The sequence below is a fragment of the Hibiscus syriacus genome, unplaced genomic scaffold (genome assembly GCF_006381635.1).
Source record: "Hibiscus syriacus cultivar Baekdansim isolate YM2019G1 unplaced genomic scaffold, ASM638163v2 tig00110468_pilon, whole genome shotgun sequence".
Taxonomy (NCBI): domain Eukaryota; kingdom Viridiplantae; phylum Streptophyta; class Magnoliopsida; order Malvales; family Malvaceae; genus Hibiscus; species Hibiscus syriacus.
This window is the reverse complement of record NW_024062750.1, coordinates 158,326-176,843: the sequence shown is the minus strand read 5'-3', so window position 1 is coordinate 176,843 and position 18,518 is coordinate 158,326. Positions and strand designations below refer to the sequence as shown.

Below are 18,518 nucleotides of genomic sequence, written 5' to 3'. Positions count from 1 at the left end.
TATTTTACGTATACTTTTATTCTTTGAAAAAACGAAATTTAAATACGATGACTAAACTAAAAAGAGTTTTAAAGTTCTGAGATCAAGGTGGACAAAAGAACTAAGAATCAAATTGTAATTACTTTAAAGTTTAAGGACCATCCCTTTATATATTCCTTTACAGACGTCAAACATGTTCTCCTCTCTTTCTCTCTCTGTCACGGTCCTTATTAGATTCCGTTTTTTTTATCTACTCAAACGGTAGCCGAACAGCCTGCTCGCTTCGCATGTTATTGTCATTTTCCCACTAACTTTCTCAAGAAAATTTATTTTTCTGGAGCGAGTTAGGGGTTATATTAAAATACTTGTAGAGAAGTAGGGATCATGAGCTTTCAAGATCTGGAAGTTGGACGGCCTTTGGCGACGCGCCAAAATCTGAACAACGGCAAGCAAGATGCCACCCAAGCAGTGGCGTCCGGCATTTTCCAGATCAACACCTCCGTCTCTACCTTCCAGCGACTCGTCAATACCCTCGGCACTCCTAAGGACACGCCTGAACTCCGAGAAAAACTGTGAGTCTTTGCCCAATTTCAGTTGTTTCGATCGCAATTTTAACTGATCACGGGATATAAATATGATACTGGTGTGATTTTGAATCAAGTACATAATATTGTTGGTTTAATTTTATATACGACTTTCTTTTTTGGGTGTTTAATTAGGGGTGACATATAATGGCTTTTGTCAAGTTCAATTTGACTTTACTTTTGAGAAAGCTCAGCGAATTATCATTGTCGATTGGATGAATGTCAGAATTCTTTTAACAATTACATAAGTTTTTTGATATATAATGTTGGGTTTTGTATTTTCTTGCTCACTCAATGGTCTCATCATTGTATTGCATGGGCAACGAGTTGCTATCTTTCCAATTTCTTGATTGATTTTGACTATATGGTGTAATTAGGTTTATGAGTGGGGAGTATACCTAACAAATCTCACTTGGCAGGCATAAAACGAGGCTACATATTGGACAATTGGTGAAGGACACTTCGGCTAAACTTAAACAAGCTAGTGAAACACATCATCGTGCTGAAGTTAGTGTAAGTTTATTTTTTGGTTATGATTTTGGGTTTCATCGATCAGCCTTCTCTTTTACCTTTTAAGTCATTGAAAAGAAGATATGACTGTACTGTTTGTTGTTCATTCATGATGTTCCTCATGCTCTATATTTCGAACTCATGGTAATTTGTACATGGGTTATTGAATTTTTTTTTATAACTGCTCGACCAATCCTCTCTGGAAGTACTCGATGCTCTTTATATCCTTGTAATTGTAGGCAAGCAAGAAGGTAACTGATGCCAAACTTGCAAAAGACTTTCAAGCAGTTTTGAAAGAATTTCAGAAAGCTCAACGGCTTGCCGCTGAAAGAGAAACAGCATACACTCCTTTTGTTCCCCAAACAGTTCTTCCTTCAAGGTATTTAGCATCTGAGAGTTTACATGTACTTAGATGTCCAAGTGATTTGAATGCTTTTGTGCTCATGGCATACTTGGAAATTGAGTCAATAGAAAGTGGTTCAGAAAATCCTTAATAAAACATTCATATTGATTACTGAATTTTCTTTCATTTACTGGTTGTAAATAGCCTTCCACCTTCAGTCGCTTGTCGTCCTCCGACCACCGTCCGTCGTCCTCCGACCACCGTCCGCCGTCTTCCGACCACCGTCCGCCGCCACACTCCGACCTCCTTTTGACGCCGTTTTTCTCAAGGATCTTCGTCTACCCACAGCTTTTCCTTATTCATGGTTCTTTTTGTTAGATTCCTCTTCAATCGGAGCAAATCTACTTGCCTTCCTCCGCCGTTCTTTTCCACCAGCAGTTTTCCGAGTTTCGTTTCAACCGTTCCACTGTGCTCGCCGGAAGCTCGTGACAAAAACCCAAGTTCTCTACTGTGAATACCCACTGTTGGTCAACGAAAATCTTCTTGAGAAAAACTTATTTTTCCAGATCGCCATTGCTGGCTCTGGGTTTTCACGTGCGGAGGCATATCTTACCTAGCATTTTACTTCTCTGGTTTTTTCGTTCAAATTTGCATTCAAAATCTAGGACAGTTTGTCAAGTCTCTGGGTGTTTTATTTCAACAGTCATTCATCATGCCAAGTGCTGGAATCCTACCTTCTCTCAAGCTGAGACCTCCGATTCAAGTTCCTTCACCCTCTGCAGTCGCGCATTCTCTGTCATCTCACCCTTCTCATCATGATGAGGTTCGTACTATCTTCATTATGGGTATGCCTGAAGATGTCAAAGAGAGAGAGTTGCAGAATTTTCTGAGATGGCTTCCAGGTTTTGAAAATTCACATTTGAGCTTCAAGGGAGATAAGCCCAAGGGTTTCGCACTCTTCTCAACTGTTAAATTTGCAGTTGATGCCAAGGATGCCCTTCAGAAAATGGTTTTTGATGCTAAGTTGAAGTCCTTTTTGCACATCGAGATGGCAAGGAAGAATCTTGTTGTTAAAAGTGGAGTAGTTACAGATTCTGATTTTGACAAGTACGGAGGTTTTCCTGTTCCTCCAGTACTGCCATTGCCAATTCCAGCTTCTATAGCATCTCCTAGTATTCATGTGCCAGTTAAAGAGGTGTACTGCGATGAAAAATCTGCAGTAAATGGTGTACACGAGGGATCCAGGGAGTCAATCACAAAGGGGTGCAGAGTTGACAAGTCTGGATGCTTCACGTTATTTGTTGAAAATTTACTAGAGAAGATTCATTGGGAGAGGTTTGGATCTCTTTTTTGCTCTCATGGTCGGGTACTTGATGCTTTTATTCCAAATAAAATGAATTCAAAAGGAGTTCACTTTGGTTTTATTCGCTTCGCATCAATCGAAGAAGTAAGGAGAGCGATCTCAAAAATGAATGGCTCTCGTATCGACGGCAGCAAAATTTGTGTTTCTTTCGCTAAATTCAAACCTCGACATTCCTATTGGAGAAAGTCATCGATAGGTGTTCTTCGCAAGTCCGGAATGGAAGATGATTCGAGGAAGAATCATTATAAAGTTGAAGGTGTTATAGATGAAGAAAAACTTCAGGTGTTGAGCAATTGTCTAGTGGGGTGGTGCAAGGACTTTGTCAAAATTGGTCATCTCGCTAGACAAATGCAAGCGAAGGGCCTCACTGGCTTCACCTTAATGAGAGCTGCTGGTAATGCGATTTTAATGATTTTCGAAGACAATGCTTCATTGAGAAGTGTGAAGAACGATAAATCAAAGATTCTCGCAGAGTGGTTCTCCATAGTCGAAGCTTGGTCAGAGAGTTTGGTAATGGAGTGTCGTCGAGTATGGTTAGTTTGCGAGGGTTTTCCTTTTCACGCATGGAATTGGAATACTTTCAAGAACATTGCTAATAAGTGGGGTTTATTACTAGCTATCGACGAAAGTTGTCATTCTCCATCATCCTTTGATCGGGCAAAAATTCAAGTCCTCACAAAGGCTGATGCGAGAATTGATGCGATGGTGGAATTGAAGGTTGGTGACAACTTCTTCAAGGTCATGGTGCATGAGATAGAACTTCATTCAAACCAAACTCTTGGGCTCCTGAAGAAGACGAGTCTCATTAGATCTTGTCTCTTCAATTGTGGTTTTATTTTAGTTTATATGGCTGAAGGTGTTGCTTTTAATTTGCATTATGTTCTGTTGCGCTGTTTTATTCCTACTGCTGGTGGTGTAATTAGAAGTAAGGTGATTAGACTGTGGCTTTGTATGAGGTTAAGGTGTTTGTTGTAATGGTGTTCATCGCCGTGAGAGGATATTTCGTGGTGTCTTTTGTACGGGTATTATTATCAATAAAATTTGAGGTACTCTTTTCTTCCTTCCAATGTTAATGAGACCTCCAACTTCTATCCAAAAAAAAAAATTCAAAATGCCTTAAACTTTTGCTTGTTACCGTTATTCTCACGTTCTTCCTGTTTTATGCAGCTACACAGCTGGTGAGGTAGACATTGGATCAGATAAAAGTGCCGACCAGCGGGCCCTTCTTGTGGAATCAAGAAGGTAACTTTTTCTTTATGAATTCTTACCCTTTTCATATTGCGATCACTTCTGAAATTTGGACATGGATTTTGGGATTTCTTTCTCACAATTTCTTTCTTTAGTTCATGTTCGTTTGGCAGCTTGCACATGTTTTCTGAATAGATTCTGGACTTATATGAATCGTTATTCCTGGTATTTTCTGTGTGTGTTTACTTGCATGCTTGCCTGTTTTCGTATTTGTGTATAATCTTATTCTTAGATTGGAGTATCATAAATAAAAAAGATCCCTAGTGATGCCTTGTATTACACAATTTTAGATTCTAAATATAAAATTCTTCTGGAGGATGATTGACCACATTCTTTCCCATACATCAATACAGTGTGTGCCTTCAAATTATCTTCTTGTTGATTTTTAGGAATTGGTTATCAAACTACTGCCTTTTACCACGTGTGTTTTTTTTTTTTTGCAGACAGGAGGTCCTGCTGTTGGATAATGAGATTGCATTTAATGAGGCCGTCATTGAAGAAAGAGAACAAGGAATTCAAGAAATTCATCAACAAATTGGTGAGGTGAATGAGATCTTCAAAGATCTAGCTGTGCTAGTTCATGAGCAAGGAACCATGATTGGTAAGGAATTTCATCTTTTGTATTGAATTCACCATGATTGTTTCTGATCTTCTGGGTCATGTCGAAAAGTATTGAAAGTTAATCTATGCTGCAGATGACATTGGTAGCCACATTGAAAATTCAGGGGCTGCCACTGTGCAGGCAAAATCCCATCTTGTGAAGGCTGCAAAGACTCAGAGATCAAATTCTTCTCTGGTAATGTATAATGTTCCGATTCTTCAGTTTCAGTTTTACTGATTATACACTGTTATGAACTGTGGATTTAAAGTCCCACCTCGACAAAGATACACTCTCTTTATCCCCTTTTAATTGGGATAGTGGAACTTGTTTGGGGCTTCTTTGTGGATCCAGGAATTAATTTCCTCTCTTTTTGCGCAGACTTGCTTACTCCTGGTGATATTTGCAATTGTGATTCTGATCGTGGTCATAGTCCTTGCAGCCTGATAAGAAGCTTGTCCGATTTGATCATAGAAAAAAAATCTAGATATCTTTGAAGAACAAAAGGGTGATCATTTTGGTGATGCATTTGGTTGTGTTGTTTTGTGAAGCATGATGTCTGACACTCGTGGTATTAGTATATAGCATGTGGTTATCGGTCATTCATTATATGATATAGTGTAGATTATCTTTTAGCGTTTGTGTTTTGAGTTTGTGGAGGTTGTGTTACAGCTTTTTGTGTCCATCTTTTCTTCAAATTTCGTGTAATGACAGTTATAATTACTTGGGTTTTCGATATATATGCGTTTTACGTGCAACGTTTGTGGTATTCTAGACTGTTTTATTACTAGCATTGTTGCGGTAAGCTAATACTAACACCATCTAATCAATTCCCGCTCCATTCCATTTCAGCGAATCAAACGTACCATAATTATTAAACTCGGTTCTAAATGACTACCATAAAGACCATTGATATGAAGAAATGACTCAGACGAAACGAGGTAAAAATCTTTAAGAAACAGATGTGGAGTCTTGTCTCATAATAACAAAGCTTATAATTGAGAAAGTGATGTTGGCTAAGATTGTTTCATGTTTTGGTGCCCGGCCAAAACATAGATGCGTATTTTCCATTTGACAGTACTGATTCTGGATTTAGCACTGTCCTCGAGTGACCTAAACAAACAACTCTGCTTATCTTGCTTTCCTTCCATGCTGCATCTCAAAGATATCAGGTTCACCGATTTCGACAATAGAATAGCCACTTTCATTAAGGGCCCGCAAACACAAAAAAAATGTATGAACTTTCAGCAAATACCTTCATTCGACAATCAACACCCCTATTCAAGTGCATTTTGCCTCTAGTGACAGTTGCGTCGATTACAAAGTAAATTTGACGTGCTTTTTCTTTCACTTACTTGATATCGTGCATGTAGTGGAAGCAGTATGTTGATTTCCATTCCAGTGTTCCGCATAAACAAGATGCCTGATCCGGCATCGATGTGGACTTCAACAGCGGACCGATTGGACTGAAATGAAGGTAATTCTAAGTTGGTGTCTCCGAAAACAGCTATATTTCTAAATCCTGCAACAAGTAGAACACGCAAATCAACATCGAAAAACAGAAGATGAAGCAAGCCTAGTTTTAACATAATGAATTGTTTGTTTTCTACGATAAGGAAAATCAATTGTTGGTTTACCCATCCGCTTTTGAAGATTTTGAAGCTCAAACGGGTCAGCAAATACTCCAAGGGGTAGTCTTTGTATAACTATAACTTCACATATATGAGAAGGTAATTCAGGAATGGACTCTTCGCCAGTCTGCAATCTGATAGAAAAATATAATTGTCGATGAGAACCGTCTCCAACAAGAGAGAGCTCTCGCACCGATAGCCTCACGCCACGATTCTGGTTTTCGGGAGTCATTCGATACAAACTGGAAGAAAGTTCATGTGCCATAAAATTTTCAAAACTTGAATCATCCAGGTTCTCATAGTTGTCAAAATAAGATCTCATTATATATTTCCCATCATCTGAGTTCTGGAGATCGGACGGCCCGCTTGTTTTGACCTGAAAATTAAGAATGCCAAACTCATTGAAACTCAGCTCATTGGCTCGAGTGTCGAAGAAAATTGCAGCAGAAATAAAGAGTTTAATAACGTAGATGATGCTGACTAACCACACTTGAAGAAACGATGGCACCAGGAAAGAAAAACCACAAGATTGCCAGTTTCCGATGCAGGCATAACCAATTACATTTACATTGTTGGGTTGACATTGAGTAACTGAAAGGAAGAAACCAAATAGGGCGAGAAATTACTTGACAATCACATGGAATAACACTTTCTGCAAAGAAAACGAGAAATCTGAAGAGATCGAAGCAGAATTTAATAGGATCTATCAATCTTGCAATATATAAGGATCACTTTCCATAATTTAAAATGTTCCTCTTCACTCATTTTTTAAAACTTTTAACCCAGGCAACAACATGAGCAATTCCATTATCAACAAGAATTATGATCCAAATTATCAATAGCAAGCCAACCCAGAGCTTATAAAAACTAACAGAGAGAGATTCCAGTTACATAAAAAGGAGATGCAGATGCGGTCGCAAAGCATACTAATGCTTAATCCCACGTAGAGTGGGAAATACATTGGATTAGGTATTTAAGGTTTTTATTCTCCACTCCCTTGTTGAGTGATAGAGAACAAATGGACTTCTCGTGCATTGCCGTTGATGTCTCATTTCGTCATGATCGTGGTCGTGGCTTAATGTGCGTCTTTATCACGTTCACGTGGTTGCTATCTTTTTAGAGAAAATTAGTAAGAAAATTTTCTCTGAAAGAACAAATGAAAAAAATGTGAAAGAATTTTTTTGGTATTTATAGACTATTAAGTCTGTACGAATTTTATATTTGCAGAGAGTAATAAATGTTTAATTAGTTGTATTGAAATTTAAAATTTAAAACAAATTAATCTGTAAACGTTGGAATGAACCTAACCAATTTTACGTCTCAATTCAAGATAAGAATTGAGCTGTTAATTATACAGTTACAAGAGTTACAGAAGTAACTGCAGGAGCTACAAATTTATGTGAGTTATATAATGTATTTGGACGCTTTGAGAGCCAGATTTATATGTTTAATTCATCATTTTCATTTGTTTAAAGATAATAATTACACAGAGTTAATTTAGAGAAATAAAATCAAATTTATTTTGATTTGTGTTGGACAAAAAATGCACATATATTTAGCCTATGAATAGAGATCTCATTTGGCTTCTCAACTCATCCCATAATTCACTCAAATATCTCTCAACTCTCTCAAAGCTTTCTAAGCTGCGATTAGAGGAGCAGTATCACCAGCAATTCAATTCAATTTCGGGTGTATAAAATTTGGAGCTGCCATGTTAACCTCGGGGGACGATCCACTTATTGGAGTGATTACATATATAAGGACAAATTCGTTTCTAAGGCAGTGGTTTTTACCATGATACGATTTCGGTTGATCAAATATTATTTTTATTTTTTTTCTAGTCAGCGCTGACGATGTGATTTTGCAGTCAACTTTACCAATAATTTAGAAATAAATTCATAAACTGTAAATATGACATCACCTTTGAGCAAAATGATTCATGATCTTTCCAAGCTCGACGCACTTGATGGAAAAAATTATCGGAGGTGGTCCCAGTGGATACTGATATTTTTTTAGCAGCTTAACCTGGATTACGTTTTACTCAAGCCACCACCTACAATTCTGCTGACCACCTCAATTACCGGAGACAATACCGATACGGTTCAGTCTGATGCCACTGTTGTTGCGACTGTCGCTACTACCGAAAAATACGAGAAGGACAATAAGACGTTGTGAGGATATCTTATCAGCCACATATCTAACAAATTGTTTGACATGTTCCTTAGAGAAATAAGTGTCAAGGTGATATGGGACACTCTGAAGAAGAAGTATGGTGTTAACGATGCGGGCATAAAGAAATACGTTGTCGGATAATGACTCAAATTTCAAATGACATATGATAATCCCATAATGGATCAAGTCCATGACTACAAGAATCTGGTGGCGATATCGTTATTGAAGGAATGCAATTGTGTAAAGTACTCCAAGACAATGTCATCATCGAAAAGATGCCCAAGTCCTGGTCCGACTACCACAACTCTCTTAAGCTTAAGAAGAGAGATATTTCACTTGAGGAACTGGTGGGCCACATGAAAATCGATGAGGCCAACCGTATAAAGGATGAGGTTATAAGTTCTTTTAGTAATATGTCTTTTAAATATAACTTGTTTGAATCTGGTGGTGCATTAGGGTCTAAGTTCAAAAAACCATGAAATGAGGGAATCCGAACAAAAAGATGAAGCCTCATAAAGACGTAAATTTCAAGAAACTCGGAAAGGCCAAAGCTGATGAAAATACGTTCAAATGTTATGTTTCCGGTCTAGCCAGTCACAAAGCCTATCAATTCCAACACTACTCAGACCATCAAAATGACAACAAGCCAAAAATGCATGTTGCATAGAACAATGATGAGATCATTGTTGTGGTGGTTTCTGACGTCAACCTGGTGAAAAATAGTTCTGAGTGGGTGGTTGATACTGGCACTTCCAAACACTTCTGCGCAAGGAAGGATTTTGTCACTGAGTTTGAGGATGGGAACGGAGGTGAACGAGTGTACATGGGGAACTCCAGCAGTTCTGAAATGTTAGGTAAAGGCAAGGTTTTACTCAAGTTGACTTCCAGTAAAACTTTAGCCTTAAATAATGTTTTGTATATACCTATCTTGCGTATAAATTTAATAAATGGTGGGCTTCTGAATAAGGCAGACATTAACGTTGAACTATATTTTGATATAACAATTAAAGTAAAATGGTTTTGTACTTGAATTGAATTTATTCAAAGTTTTCAAAAATAATTCAAAGTCCATTTAAAAGTGGAATTGAGCATAAAACAATTTTCTGGACAAGAAGTACCAATAATGTTCTTACAATATCGATACCTCATAAATAGTATCGATACTGCTCATATGGTACCGATACAAAAGGTAAGGTAAGTATCGATACTCACTAGGTAGTACTGATACTACCAGTATTGCTCAAATTCCAGAATATAAAAATGGTACCGATACCCAAAGGGGTACCGATACTACTCTACATAGAAGTATCGATACCATCAGTCCCCAACGGCTAGTGACAACTAGTTTATTTAAAAATAACAAAGGTAGTATCGATACTCCCTTTAGGAGTACCAATACCCTATGTTCTAGGCAGTTTTATTTTGCACAAAAATTGATCCTCAACGGCTCCAAAACACTCCCAACGGCTAAAAACGACCACAACAACATTCCAACATATAAATACAAGTTGAGAACACTTGAAGAAGAGATAGAACACCTATCCAAGCAATCAAACACAAGAGAAGAGCTTTTCACTCTTTATTCCAAATCTCTTGTAAATTTTGTGTTTTAGTGAGCTAAATTTTGTAAACACCTACCTTAGAGAGATTTCTTTGTTTACTTCTTTTATCCTTTTGTAAAGGGTTTTTTGGTTTTATCTTAGCCAAGTAAAAAATAGGGGGTTTGTAAAGGTTACTCTTGATCCTTGAAAAAGAAAGAACAAATTAGTGAATTTGTTAGAAAATCCTAAGTGAAGAGCTTAGGTAGTGGAGGTAGACTTAATTGAAAAGTCGAACCACTATAATCCTTGTGTTCATTGTCATATCTTTTACTCTCCTTACTTCCTAAACACATTTTTATCAATTCACCCCTTTTGCAACTCTTTCGGTTGTCATTTTTGAGCTTCTGTAAAACCCAACAATTAAGTTAGTTTTTGAGGCAGATAAGTTTGTTCTTTCCCGAAACTATGATTATGAAGGGAAAGGTTTTTTAAACGGGGATTTATTTGTCAAAAAATCAACTTAATGAGAATAAAGCTACCATCACCACTTATATTATTGAATCCGTTGATATGTGTCATGCTAGAACAGGACACATGAACGTTCATGCTTTAAAGAAATTGAAGAAAATGAAAGTTCTGCATAAACTAGACATAACTAGCTTTAACAAATGTGAAATTTGTATAGAATCCAAGCATGCTAAACCTCAATTTAAGCTTATTTCTAAGAGAAATATTGAATTGTTAGAACTCATTCATACTGATCTATTAGACTTTAGAAACACTGAAAGTAAATGAGAAAAACACCACTATATAACCTTTGTAGATGATTACTCGAGATACACAAAGGTTTATCTCGTTAGAATTATAGACAAGACTGAAAACCTCTTTATTATTTATAAGGAAGAAGTTGAGAATCAATTTGATAGGAGAATCAAACGTCTTAAATCTGATAGAGGTGGTGAATACATATTGAATTTCTTGAAAGAGGTGTGTGAGAAGAATGAAATAATTCACGAAACTTTAGCCCCTTATTTTCATCAACAAAATGATATAGCTGAAAGGAAAATAGAACTTTAAAAGAGATGATGAACCATTGTTGATAAGTTCTAGATTATCTGATAACATGTGGGGGTCGCCATTCTATCGACAAATCATATCTTAAACCGAGTACCTCATAAGAAGTTAGATTATACTCTATACGAGTTGTGGAAATGATACACTCCAAATCTATAATACTTGAAAGCGTGGGGGTGTCTGGCTAAAGTAGGATTGTCAAATTTTAAGAAGTCCACTATCGGACCTAAAATCGTTGATGCAGTATTCATAGGGTATGCTATAAATAGCATCGCATATAGATTCTTGCTTCTACAAGACTATTCTATTTGTGAGCTGAGAGATGTTATTTTCTTTGAAGATTCTCTCCCTCAAAGAAACCTAAACTGAATGAAGAACAAAAATAGAAAACATTTTATCCACTTCTTTTAGTGTACCTGCTAGGCCTACTCAAGAAGTTGAATTCGAACCTAGAAGAAGTAAAAGACAAAGAATTAAAACCTCTTTTGGACCAGATTTCATATTTTCCTTTATTTCTGAGATAAATGATTTAGACTCTCTTTCTGATCCTATAGCTCAAATATTTCTGTTAGATGAGGATCTTAAGACTTATGAGGAAGCTATACGATCTATCGATGTCAGTTTATGGAAAAACGCTATCAATGATAAACTAGAATCGAAAATGTCTAATCATACTTGGGAATTGGTTGACTTGCCTAGGGGATTTAGAACTATCAGGAACAAATGGGTCTTCTGGAAGAAACTGAGGTCATATGGTTCTATTCAGAGGTACAAGGCAAGGCTAGTTTTCAAAGGGTTCACTCAAAAATTAGGTATAGACTTTTTCGATACCTACTCTCCCATAACGAAAATCTAAACGATTTGAGTATTATTTACTTTATCCATTCACAAGTTGCAAGTACATCAAATGAATGTAAAGATTGTATTTCTAAATGGAGACTTAGATGAGGAGATCTATATGGAACATTCTCTTGGTTTTGAGGTGCCTGGCATGGAAGACAAAGTATGCAGACTTAAAAAGTTGTTTTATGGCCTCAAGCAAGCTCTTAAACAGTAGTATGATAAATTTGGTTTCGTTGTGAATGGTTCGGATGCATGCGTGTGTTCGAGGATGTTTAATGCTGATTATGTCATCATCAGTTTATATGTTGATAATATGTTGATTTTCAGTAAAAAATTGAGTCCATTAACAAAACAAAAGATTTATTGTCCACTAAGTTTGAGATGACAAATTTGGGAGAACTCGATGTAATCTTAGAAGTCAAAGTTACCAAAACTGAAAAGAGATTTTCTTTGAGTCAAGCACACTATATTGAAAAGTGTTGAAGAAATTCGACAGTTTAGATGTCGTCCCTGTTTGATCTCCTTGTGACCCTAGCATACATCTCTTTAAGAATAAAGGAAGTAGTGCTTCCTAAACTAAATATGCTAAAGTGATCGGGAGCCTAATGTTCTTAATAAACTATACTCAGTCTGATATTGCCTATGTTGTGAGCACACTTAGTAGATATACCCATAATCCAAGTATTGAACATTTATTTATTCTCATACACTTACTCAACTATCTTGAGGGTACAATGGATTTGAAACATAAGATTGTTGGTTATCCTGTGGTATTGGAAGGATATTGTGACGCCAATTGGGTTTCTGACAATGATAAGGAAGCTCTACGAGCGGGTATGTTTTTACTTTGGGTGGAACAACAATCTCGTGGAAATCTACAAAGCAAACTTGTATTGCTCGTTCCACTATGGAGTCAGAGTTTATAACTTTGGACTTAGCTGGGCAAGAAGCCGAGTGGCTCAAAATTTTATTAGCTGAAATTTCGTTGTGGGGAAGATCGATTCCTCCTATTTTCTTATTGTGTGATTTACAAGCTGCGATATGTGTGACAAAGAACCAAGCTTACAATGGTAAGAAAAGACACATTCACATAAGGCATGAATCTATTAGACACTTGATAATGAATGAATTACTCTCCTTAGAGTATATGAAGTCAGAAAGGAACCTAGCAGATCCGCTTACCAAAGGGTTAAGCCGAAAGTTGATCCTAGATTCGTTGAGAGGGATGGATCTAAAGCCGATTGATTGAGGAATTCATAGTGGATACCCAACTTAGTTATTTAAGTTCAATGTGGTCAAACGAAACTACAGAAAGAATCATAGTGTACATTTATCAATCCCTTTGACGAATAATGTACATGTCCAAGTTGAGCTTAATTGCTCTTAATAAATTCATAGCTCAGGGTTTGGGTGGTCTTAGTGAAAAGACTTGATGAATTTACTGATTTTGGATGAATATCTATTCTTAATAAGTTCATAACCCAAAGTTGAGTGGGTAGTCCTAATTGAGAATGACAAAATGAACTAACCGTTAGAAAAAGGTTGTGTTTTATGAAAAACTCTTAATGAATTCAAATCCAAAGTTTGGATGGTCCTAATGAGAATGACATATTGAATTTACCGACTAAAGAGATTGAATATTTATTCTTAATCACTTCTTATCCCAGAGTTTGTATGGTTAATTTATAATAAACTTGAAGAAAGTCATCATACCCTCTGTGAGATTGAGATGTTGTATAAGCTCTTAATTATTTTATAGTCATGTTAAGGGTAGTTTATGGCGAGATAAACATGATGAAATAACCTATGTAAGTGAGAAAGGTTAGTCACCTTCTATGAAAAACATTGGGTCATTTTTCGAACACACTTACTAGAATCCTGAGGTAAGATGGCCAAATATATACTTTTGTATATATATCATACACATCGAGGAATCAGGTGGATAAAGGGGTTAGTTGTGTGTTATGATTTTACCCCTATCTTAGAAAGTTCAATACTAGTTTCACTTTTCTAAGAGAATGATTGTTCATTATCACTATGTATTAGTTCAAGATACGTTCACTAGTTCTTAAGCAACTAATCTCACTATTGCTCTTTTGGAAAAAAATGTTTTTGAGTTTCAGAAAAAAATTTCGCATTAGCGGGGGAATGTTAGTAATGCTCAATCCTAGATAGAGTGGGAAATACTTTGTGATTGGGTATTTAAGGTTTTCATTCTCTAATACCTTGTTGAGTGATAGAGAACAAATGGGGCTTCTCACTCACTGCCACAACCACCGTCTCATCTCGGATCGTGCTCGTGGACGTGGACGAGGTTGAGGTCTAGGTCGAGGCTCGTGGTAATACGTGTCTTCGACATGTTCGCGTGGTTGCTATCTTTTTAGAGAAATTTTGTAAGAAATTTTTCTCTGATATAACAAATGAAAAAAATATGAAAGAATTTGTCTAGTAATTATAGGCTACTAAGTATGTACGAATTTTATATTTGCAGAGAGTAACGGATGTTTAATTAGCTTTATTGAAATTTAAAATTTAAACAAATAGTTTTCTGAAATTAATCTATAAACGTTATAATGAACTTGACCAATTTTATGTCTCTGTTTAATATAAGAATTGAGATGTTAATTATGCTAGTTATGAGAGTTACATAAGTAACTGTAGGAGTTATAAATGTTTATGAGTTATACAATGTATTTGGACGCTTTGATAGCTAGATTCATGTGTTTAATTCATCAGTTTCATTTGTTTAAAGATAATAGTTACATGGAGTTAATTTCGGGAAATAAATCATATTTATTTTTTATTTGTGTTGGACGGAAATGACCCTATATCTAGCCTATAAATAGAGAGCTCATTTGGCTTCTCAACTCATCCTGCAATTCAATCAAATATCTCTCAAGTCTCTAAAAGCTTTCTAAGCTTCTGAGTCTTTCCAGCGATTAGAGGAGAAGTCCACTTCAATTTTGGGTGTACATAATTTGGAGTGGCCGTGTTAACCTCAGGGGATGATCCTTTTATTAGAGCGATTACAACATCGGGACGAATTTGTTTCTAAGACAGTGATTTTTACCACGACACGATTTCGATTGATCAAAGATTTATTTTTATTCATTTTTTTCGAGTCACTGCTAACAGTGTAATTTTGCAGTCAACCTTACCAACATTCACAAAAAAGACAAACTTAAGAGAGAGAAAAGAGTTTACTTTAATTTTCCTTTTTAGTTTCTAGCAGAAGCAATCAATCACCATTGAACCAAATCAATTTTGGAAGAGGAAGGGCAACTCCGATTAGAAGATAACAAATTACACATTTATTATTTAAATTATCAATTTGGTGTAACCCCTAAACTCGACCTAGAAAAATTAGGTTGAATCTAGAGAGTTCAATTGAAATCTTTTTCCCTCAAGTAAACCATGTTCGATTCAAAACTAAAAACAATATATTATAATTAAAAAAAATCCTCAAATTCAAACTTCATAATTTTATTAACACAAGTCATCGTCAAAGATCTAATAGAAATAATAATGATTTAGAAACATGAATAAACAATTCCAAAATTAAACATAAGGTACAAAGTCCCCAAATTACAAAAAAAAAGTTATGAAAATAAATAAAAGCCATACTCCATACTGAAAATAATAGTTCTTCGGAAAAATAATGGCGAAACCCTCCAAGTATCAGTTCACTTAAATCTAAGCATCTGAAATAAAAACTATGGGGTATAAGCTATAAAACTTAGTGTGTCTCTAAAGTGTAGATAAACACAAGTCATAACATAATTCAAATCAATCAATAATAATCATAGTCTGAATCAAACAGTGATAATCATAAATTTGAATATTATGCAAATGGTTATGCACCCACTCATACTCTTGTCACACCATCCAAAGAATGGGTTACCCAGAACCCATCTATCTACAATCAAATCGCACCATATAAAGTGGGGTCTGCCATAAAGGAAGAGGCCACAGAATCCGAAAGTGGCATTTACCCCGTCGAGTGAATGCACTAAACTTCCTCTATTAAAATTTGTTCCAATATGATATGCAAATAACATACATATTCAATGTCGGATCTGATACGATCCAAATAACGATACTTCATAACAAATATTCTGAAGCATATATTTCAATTCAAATAATTCAACATACTCACATATTACGAATGCACAACAATATTCTGATTCCGACAGTTAAACATTTATCACAAGACATTTTCACATTTATCTCAATCAATTTCAGAGTCAGACATGCTTTCAAACAATTTCCAACCAAAAAAGACATTAAGCATCCAAACAAAATAGGGTAAACTACATGTTTAGTACTTAAAGTATCACTTTTGTTTCATTTTAGTACCTAAACTTTCAATTTTTTCAAAACCATACCTAAAGTTTAATTTTTGTTTCATTTTAGTATCCACTGTTAAAAATTTAGGCACTAAAATGAAACAAGAAGTTAACAATGGGGTACTAAAATGAAACAAAAAAAAGAACACGAGTACTAAAATGAAATAAAAAGTAAACATTAGATATAATTTTAAAAAATTGAAAGTTTAGGTACTAAAACGAAACAAAAGTGATACTTTGGATACTAAACATGTAGTTTACCCAACTAAAATAATATAGCATCGAATAATGACACACACCTTGACAAACAGCTAAGGACGGCAATAACCTTTTCCATGGTCAACCCGAACAGTGGATCAACCCGAATCAAAATACTTAATACAAGAAATACAATTCGATTCAAAGTTTGCGGGTAATATGGGAGAAGGTGGTAACTCGATTCTCAGTTTGATCTCTCCTGTAAAATTAACAACGTCCGATTCAAATAACAATTCAATAATTTCATATTACGAAATAATAATTTAACAGCAAAATAAATTTATTTTTGTCTCGATCGGGGAATCAGTAACGGATTTGGTTCGAATATAATGGACTATCGGCAACGAAACTTCATCGACAGTAGTCCCATGGACCGGTGAACTCATGATCAACCTTGTTGTGACCTTAAACGGCTGGCCACCACATGGAAACAGGCGGCGGCACCTAAACAGAACCAACATGGGGTTTTCATAGCCAAACAACGCTGCCCAGGCCACCTGAGCCTTCCTCGATGAGAAGTCTCACAACGACCACAAATGACTGAACAAGACGACAATCGAGGTATTTTTGGTGAGCCAAAGCTCGCGGTTTCGAGTTACTAGAAGAAAAAAAAAGGCACTGACGAAGAAATCAAATGGGAGTGAAGGGCCATGGTCGAAGAACATACCGATAATCCCACCTTGTGTGACCGGCGGTAGTTGGAAGGGGAGAAGGAAGGCGGCGCACCAAGGCTAAAGAAAGAAAGGGAAAATGGGGTAAATTATACCATTGTTCACTCAACTATTTAGTCCTGACGTGGAAATTGATATAAATATACATTTAGTCATCAATACTTATACATTAGGTGAATTTTATCCTAATTTAGTAAATTTAATTTTTAATTAGATTGTGACATGTGTCACAATATAAATGGAAGATATTTTTTATTTTAGTTATGTTATTTTTCATCTAATCATATGATGACATGATGGTAAGAAAGAAAATTTAAGAGAGAAAATTACAAAGAGAGGGAACAGTATGGTTCAAACCTGTGCATTATTGGTTCTCAAGCCAACGCCCAAACCACCAAAGCTAGGCGCACTGCTTGGTGTTGAAGTACAACATATAACATATAAAGTTAACAAATATATATATATATATATATATATATATATATATATATATATATATATATATATATATATATATATATATATATATATATAATATTAGATAATACGTTAAATACATGTATCAATCTTTAGATAAAATAAATCATCATTATTTGTTGACCATTCTTAATTTGATTTTTATTTCTTTAGATAACTGGGTTTTAAAAAAAGTTAAAAAAAAGAATTGTTACTTAAATTAAAAAATATTTAATGATTATATATATATATATATATATTCTCATTAAATTTATCAAATAATTTATATATACTCATTAAATTTATCAAATAATTTAAATTTTTAAATAATTTTTAGTTAATATATATATATATATGAAATAATTAGTAAAATTTTTGAAATTGTTACTTAAGTTTAAAAAATAAATTTGATGATTATATATATAAATTATTGTTAACTCAATCAAATAATTTATTTTTTAAATAATTTCATAAATATTTTAACAAAAATAAATTAATATATATATATATATATATGTGTGTGAAATTATTAGTAAGAAAATTAAAATTATTACTTAAGTTACACGTGTCACCATATAATTGAATAGAAAATAAAATAATTAAATTATAAAATATCTTCCATTCATGTTGCGACATGTGTCACAATTTGATTAGATAATTAAATTTATTAAATTAAATTAAAATTAGGATTAAATTGACATAATGTATAAGTATTGAGGACTAAATGTATAATTATACTAATTTCTTTAAACAATTGTTAACGGCTTATTCACAACAAATAAATAGTTAAGTGATATGATTGATAAAATTGAAAGATTAATGGAAAAAATAAAAGGGATAAATAGTTGAGTGGTCAATATTATAGTTTACCCAAAAATGGGAAAAGAAATAGATGAGCGTC

The 18,518-nt window shown here is 34.9% G+C and overlaps 2 protein-coding genes across 2 annotated transcripts; one reads left to right on the top strand and one right to left on the bottom strand.

Moving 5' to 3' along the window:
• Nucleotides 1–214: 214 nt before the first annotated feature.
• Nucleotides 215–5,099, top strand: LOC120127497 (syntaxin-22-like). The gene is made up of 7 exons (XM_039145395.1): nt 215–551; nt 983–1,076; nt 1,313–1,452; nt 3,947–4,021; nt 4,471–4,628; nt 4,723–4,823; nt 5,007–5,099. The coding sequence occupies exons 1-7, from the start codon at nt 364–366 to the stop codon at nt 5,070–5,072; spliced, it is 822 nt and encodes a 273-aa protein (XP_039001326.1). The 5' UTR covers nt 215–363; the 3' UTR covers nt 5,073–5,099.
• A 592-nt stretch (nt 5,100–5,691) lies between these two features.
• Nucleotides 5,692–6,840, bottom strand: LOC120127506. The gene is made up of 4 exons (XM_039145401.1): nt 6,742–6,840; nt 6,263–6,632; nt 5,961–6,147; nt 5,692–5,880 (listed from the first exon to the last, which is right to left on the bottom strand). Exons 1-4 carry the CDS (start codon nt 6,838–6,840, stop codon nt 5,757–5,759), a joined length of 780 nt encoding a protein of 259 aa, XP_039001332.1. The 3' UTR covers nt 5,692–5,756.
• Nucleotides 6,841–18,518: the final 11,678 nt, after the last annotated feature.

Excerpts from the sequence above, each read along its gene's own strand:
- LOC120127497 (XM_039145395.1), top strand. The coding sequence starts at position 364 with ATGAGCTTTCAAGATCTGGAAGTTGGACGGCCTTTGGCGACGCGCCAA. Across the intron at positions 552-982 it reads CCTGAACTCCGAGAAAAACT|GCATAAAACGAGGCTACATA; the intron begins GTGAGTCTTTGC and ends CTCACTTGGCAG. Across the intron at positions 4,824-5,006 it reads AGAGATCAAATTCTTCTCTG|ACTTGCTTACTCCTGGTGAT; the intron begins GTAATGTATAAT and ends CTTTTTGCGCAG.
- LOC120127506 (XM_039145401.1), bottom strand. The coding sequence starts at position 6,840 with ATGTCAACCCAACAATGTAAATGTAATTGGTTATGCCTGCATCGGAAA. Across the intron at positions 6,633-6,741 it reads CCATCGTTTCTTCAAGTGTG|GTCAAAACAAGCGGGCCGTC; the intron begins GTTAGTCAGCAT and ends CTTAATTTTCAG. Across the intron at positions 6,148-6,262 it reads AAATCTTCAAAAGCGGATGG|GATTTAGAAATATAGCTGTT; the intron begins GTAAACCAACAA and ends TACTTGTTGCAG.